Source organism: Micropterus dolomieu, linkage group LG22, assembly GCF_021292245.1.
Source record: "Micropterus dolomieu isolate WLL.071019.BEF.003 ecotype Adirondacks linkage group LG22, ASM2129224v1, whole genome shotgun sequence".
NCBI classification, from domain to species: domain Eukaryota; kingdom Metazoa; phylum Chordata; class Actinopteri; order Centrarchiformes; family Centrarchidae; genus Micropterus; species Micropterus dolomieu.
This window is the reverse complement of record NC_060171.1, coordinates 324668-330506: the sequence shown is the minus strand read 5'-3', so window position 1 is coordinate 330506 and position 5839 is coordinate 324668. Positions and strand designations below refer to the sequence as shown.

Genomic DNA, 5839 nt, shown 5'->3' with positions numbered 1-5839 from the left:
CTGGGAGCATCAGACACAACACGGCTGTTTCCTCATTTCATCATGGTGTATTAATGGACTACACAATTATTTTCTTATTTAAATAAACAATTTGTGACTAACTAGAAAATTAAGAATGTGATTTCAAACTCCGATACAACATGAGCAGAGAAACAAGTAGGCAGATGTTTGTATTTTTTTATGACCAATAAATAGGTGTCCAAGCAGTGAAGTTACTGTTTATATTCTCATTACTCTTACTTTTTCTGTTGGACCAAAACACGCCAAAATTGGTAGGTGAGTTGCAAATTCCACCAGCCCTCATTGAACTCAAGGCGCTGTAACTATCAAGTTTATATTTTTGCAGTTATCTCTCAGGTCATCTGCTTCTGAAAGTGTCTGCTTGGACCCCGATCATTGCCGCTATGTTTAATTACTGTTTCCTGTCTGATGGCCACAGAACGGAAAGTGGAGGAACGGACTAAAGCAGTCACCTCTACGACTCCGGACGCAGGAAGCACAGACTGATCCAGGCGGGAAAGCAGTCTGTGACGCTCAGGACACACGCTGCGGTATCTGTAAAAGGAAACACATTGTTAGGGCTGCCCCAGTGTCATTTTAACAGTGATTAATTAACAGTGAATAACTGAAGATTCGATTGTGGGGGGGTGGGGCGGTGGTCCCCTCCAAAGTCGCGTTAAGCTAATTGTTTAGAAGGCTGTAATTTCAGGATTATTCAACCTAACCTCCTCGAGAGGTGGTTAGGTTCACGGCATCAGTTGCCGGAGTTGCTGCTCTAGGGTTTAGCTGTTCTCGGTCTCTGAAACAGAAACCCAGAGTTTCCCTCATCTCAGGCTCAACATACTCAGAGTTTTCACTAATCACGCTTTCTGAAACGGGGCACAGTTTCTCAGCTGACCTGCAGACTCCGAAACTCTTCAGGTAGCTGCACAGAGGCCTGTCTATCTTCTGCTCCTCCCGGGCCACGTGGATGCCCTCGGCAAAGGACAGCAGCTCAGGGGGCAACGGGGACTTGGTTCGCACCAGGTATCGCAGAAGCCCAATTACATGGCAGGTGTTCCTCTCCGATATCAGCAGCACAGACCTGGCGGGATGAGGGCAGCTCCCCATGTGATCCAGGAGGGATTTCTTGGAAAAGAAATCGCAGGAATCAAAAAAATGTCATCCTGGTCACCATTTAGCTGCAAACGTGGATACTGGAACAATGTATTTACAGAAGATTTGAATCTGTTCTTACTCGCGCTGAAAGGTTTCTAAAGTTGTCGGCCATGCAGAACAGTCGGCTGCCGAATATTTTGGGCGAAGTGGGGAAGTCGTAGTGGACGACGCAGTTCGCGTCTGTGATTCCCAGACACTGCAGACACTCGTTGGTGGTCACTACAGGTCAAAGCAGCACAATTCATATTTAGGAAGGAAATTGAGCAAATTGCTCTAAATGGCCTCAATGTTCTCCATGTTAGCAGGTTCCAGAAATAAATTCACTTACCCAGAAGAACATGAGTGCCGCGGCCGATGTCTTTCCTCCACTGCTGGATGACAAAGTCAAACTCGTGCGTTAACCCCTCGTGGGTCTTGAGCCAGAAGCCTGATTTGGTGCTCATGACCTGGAGATAAAGGACACTGGTCAACTTCACGGAAAACTCCCCTTTGGGTTCTTTTCCACAGCGAGATGTCGACGTGGTAACAATAGAGGAGTTTTCCCACTTGCAGAACGTCACTCCTCTCCTGTTTCTGCATTACACTACTGCTATTTGTTAGTATACCAATTTACCAAAACAGACAAACTCTTTATTATAGTAGACAGAAAGGATGGGGATCGAGACCCGGTTGTAACTTTATGGCAGCAGAGCGAGAGGCGGCGCCGTTGCGGTGGAACACAGTGAGGGTGAAGTTAGCTCCTGTAAGTACGTGCAATAAAACCTTCACAAGTAAAAAGACAAACCTTTATCAATCCACCTGTCTGTAATGTAACGTTAAACAAGTAGAAAGGTTTCATTTAATCATCTCTCAATATATAACGTTATCGCACATTGAATATTTTCCTCACACCCTGCAGGCCGGCCTCATGCCCGTTGGATCTGGTCTCACCAAATAACAGTAAAGTATCGAGTATCACACACACACACCTACAGCCCTGTCAGAGAGACAATACAGGTGAAACTTTAAAATTCAACAAAAGGACTACTGTATGAAACACTGTTGTGAGCTTGGCTGCTTAGTGTGTATTGAATTGTTCTGATTGTTGGTTGTGTTGTTTTTATTTTCTTATCTCTCTATTATTAGGAATGTGTTTAGATTATATTTTTTTAACTGGATTATTTATTTCTTATTGTCCTTTTAAATGTACTACAAAAGTAGCTGATGAGAAACAACTTTTCGTTTCTCTGCATATGGAAATACCAGAGTTTATCTATATAATCGAAAGTGGTATCGATAATGAATCGGATCGTTAAGCAGTCTCAATGAGGGTATCAATATCAATAAAAATCAACTATCCCCAACCCTAGCAGACAGTGTACTGAACCTTAGCACAGCTGAGCGTACTTCACAGTAGGATGACACTCATATGTAGGTTTGTTAGAGTGTTTGGCTGAAATCCTGAAGGTAAGACTCAAAGCACTGGACATAACAGTGTAAATGAAGCCGTCATTTCACCTTGAACACGTCTTCAACTTCCTGAGCGGAGCTGGCTACGATCAGCGTCTTCTGGCCGACGTCGGGTTTGAAATCCAGTGCACCCAACAGTACGTTGATCTTACTGGTCTCCAGTGTCATGAGGGTGATCTGTGGCAAGACAAAGATTTCCATAAACTGAAAATCTTATCCAACATCAGCTGAGCTGAGAGTGAGACAGAGGGCTCCGAAATGTTATTTGAGACCCTCAGTGAATGGAAGTAAAACAATATTCCATTAGTCAAAGTCAGATCACATAGAAGAGATCTGGTTAAAGAGTCAGTGTAGAACATATAGGCATAAAATTATTCACAATCATTTTGACCTTCACAAAGAAATGTATTAATTTCAAGGTTTTGATCAAAATGCTAATCTTGATATTTGATCATATAATGTGATCAAGATCTTTAGATAAGTTTCTTAATAAGATAAGGGACAAAGTTATTCCACGGCATGTTTGGCATCTCGTCAGACTCTTCAGCTGATCCAGAATGCTGCGGCAGGAACCAGGAAGAGAGATCATATTTCTCCTGTTTTAGCTTCTCTGCACCGGCTCCCTCACATACAAAGCTCTTAATGGTCAGGCACCATCTTATCTTAAAGAGCTCATAGTACCTTACTACCCCACCAGAGCACTGCGCTCCCAGAATGCAGGGTTACTTGTGGTTCCCAGAGTCTCCAAAAGTAGACTAGGAGCCAGAGCGTTCAGCTATCAAGCTCCTCTCCTGTGGAACCAGGTTCCAGTTTGGGTTCCTTGCTCAGACCTTCACCTCTGCTCACCTGAGAAGGTTCCTGACTGCACTTCACTCAGACAGCTGGTAATAAAAACACTGCAGTTTAAAATGGTGCAATACAAATTTTTATTATATGACAAAAATACTGTCACTAACTAATGTTATCTTCATCATCATCACCATGTGGCGTCTCCTGGCCAATCAGGACAGACTCTGATCCGTTTAAATCTTATACACAAACATCTTATACAGAATTAAATTAACGAGCCCAAAAACAACCAGCTCATCTTCCTCCCCCTCCTCTGCGTCGTTTAAAGGAGCAGTCCAACATCTGGTACCCGTCAGATGTTTCTCTAAAACACCTGAAGAAGAAACTTGCTAAAATGACGAACTGCTTCTTTAAATCAGTGTTTTTTTTAAATTTTCGGTGTGAAGCAGCAGAGGACAGAATCAAACCCCAAACATCCTGTTTTTATTTTCTCTTTCTACACTTCCTGCTCGCTCTCTCTCCCCCCTCTCTAAGCCCCGCCCCTCTCCACCTGTCAGGAGGCGGGGCTTTAATTTGAAGGTGTCATATTTTAAGGCAGCTGGTTGGTCGGCGGTCACATGTTGTTAAATCCCATCATGCCTTTCATGTTGCCGGCGGCTCCCTGCTGGAACTGCCGCATCATCGACTGCAGGCCGGCCATCCCACCTGAAACACACAGCACATGACCACAACACGCCGTTTAGTCCGTATGTCGTTACGGGTCAACTGGACCAGGTGTCAGTCTGATCTGTGGGGGGGCGGGGGGGGTCTAACATGTTACTATTCCCGTGTTAGCGTCACGTCTGAATAAAGTCCCGACACTGTAAGAATCCTCCTGCAGGTGTGATGGACCAGGTGGACTCACCCATGTGGTGCAGGACTCGGGGGTCCATCATTTTTGCCATCTGCTGGTTCAGTTTGGCCATCTGAGACGGGTTCACGTTCTTCGACATGTCTCCTCCTGGAAAACGCCAAACACACGTCAGGACAGGTTCAAAGCCGCAGATAAAATCTAAAGCTACAACATTCATAGATTAAATTTTATCTCAGATGTTTTATTATCGATTCATTGCTTTGAGTCATTCTTTAAGAACACAGTTCTGAAACGTGAAGGTCTCCTTGTGCCTCCGGTGTCACAGTCAACTGGATCTCTTTGGTTTGTGGTCAGAACGAGTCATCGTGGAGCATCGTGCTCAGCCATGATGAATAAAAGCGGCGTTGGCCTCAGGCGGCCGACAGATGAACGCAGCAGAAGGATTCAGAGACGGGAAACGGCAGCCGTTAGCCAGATGCTAACACGTTACCTTTAAACAGCCCCTTGATGCCGCCCATCTTCTTGACCATCTGGGCGAACTTGGTGTACTGAGTCAGCAGCTCCTGGACGTCTCTGGTGGCGACCCCGGACCCCCGGGCCACCCTCTGGATCCTGTTGGGCTGCTTACTGAACAGTTTGGCTCCGTCTTTACTGTCCAGCTCTGAGGAGGCAGACGGAGATCATGACCCAGTGAAACCAGTACAGGGAGGAGACTGATAATATTTAGCAGTAAGGATTGACACAGACGTTCTGGGGCTGCAGCTGATCAACGCTGTCAACTTATCTGATAACAAGCTCGCTGAGGTTAGCGAGCTTTAGCTTAGCATGCTGCTGATGTCAGTAGAGTGTTACCCTGGTCGTTCATGCTGTCCATGATGGTCATCAGTTTCTTCAGTCGGGCCATTGATTCCTGCTCGTTTCCTTTACTCATGAAGTCGGTACCGAAACCAGGAATCATCCCCTGAACGCATCGCAGACAGAAACAGAACAGTTCATCAGTCGGCTACTTCAGGGTTTCAAACAACAACCAACAAGCTTCCTACAAACATGTAAACGTGTCTCGAGCCTCAAAACTCGGGACTTTAAATGTGTTCCAAGGTCACATGACTTAGGCCTTTGTATGTCATGTGACCGTCTAGTCTACAGGTGTGTTCACACAGAGAGTTTGATGCTGGATCACCTGTGTTTGTGATTGAGGCTGCGTTCAGACTGCAGATCAAAGGGACCCAAATCTGATTCTGTGACTCAGATCTTTCTGACAGCGTGAACAGGCCGAGTCACATGGAACCGCTTCCACATGTGGTCCAAATCTGATCCAGATCGGATCTTTTTAAATGCGACCTCAGTCTGGACTCTCAGGTCGCATTTGATGCGACTTTGACGTCACTGTAGAGCAGCTGTTCTGCTGCAGACGGAGCCGCGCTCAACGGAAAAGCTCCACAAAACGCCATAATTAAAGATGTGGCTCTCTTCGCCCTCTAACTCGCCGTCATCTGCTCAGATTCCCTTTCTTACACCTGAAATCCAGCAGACCGGAGCTCTTCTGAGTTACATGCACGCTGCCTGTCTGAGCGGACGCAGTGGGGGGAG

General features: G+C 45.8%; 2 protein-coding genes across 5 annotated transcripts in view; both read right to left on the bottom strand.

Moving 5' to 3' along the window:
• tdrd12 (tudor domain containing 12) overlaps window positions 1-5839 on the bottom strand; it is a 39715-nt gene that overhangs the window by 22562 nt on the left and 11314 nt on the right. For all 4 annotated transcript variants that reach the window (XM_046036868.1, XM_046036867.1, XM_046036870.1 and 1 more), the window contains exons 23-27: window positions 2656-2784; window positions 1487-1604; window positions 1238-1377; window positions 899-1128; window positions 474-555 (exon numbers count right to left, since the gene is read on the bottom strand). In XM_046036868.1, the coding sequence (XP_045892824.1) occupies window positions 474-555; window positions 899-1128; window positions 1238-1377; window positions 1487-1604; window positions 2656-2784 (699 nt within the window). The remainder of the gene's footprint in view (window positions 1-473; window positions 556-898; window positions 1129-1237; window positions 1378-1486; window positions 1605-2655; window positions 2785-5839) is intronic.
• On the bottom strand, window positions 3510-5250 carry LOC123961459 (signal recognition particle 54 kDa protein-like). Its single transcript, XM_046036871.1, has 4 exons — window positions 5102-5250; window positions 4740-4910; window positions 4301-4396; window positions 3510-4101 (listed from the first exon to the last, which is right to left on the bottom strand). Exons 1-4 carry the CDS (start codon window positions 5205-5207, stop codon window positions 4010-4012), a joined length of 465 nt encoding a protein of 154 aa, XP_045892827.1. The 5' UTR covers window positions 5208-5250; the 3' UTR covers window positions 3510-4009.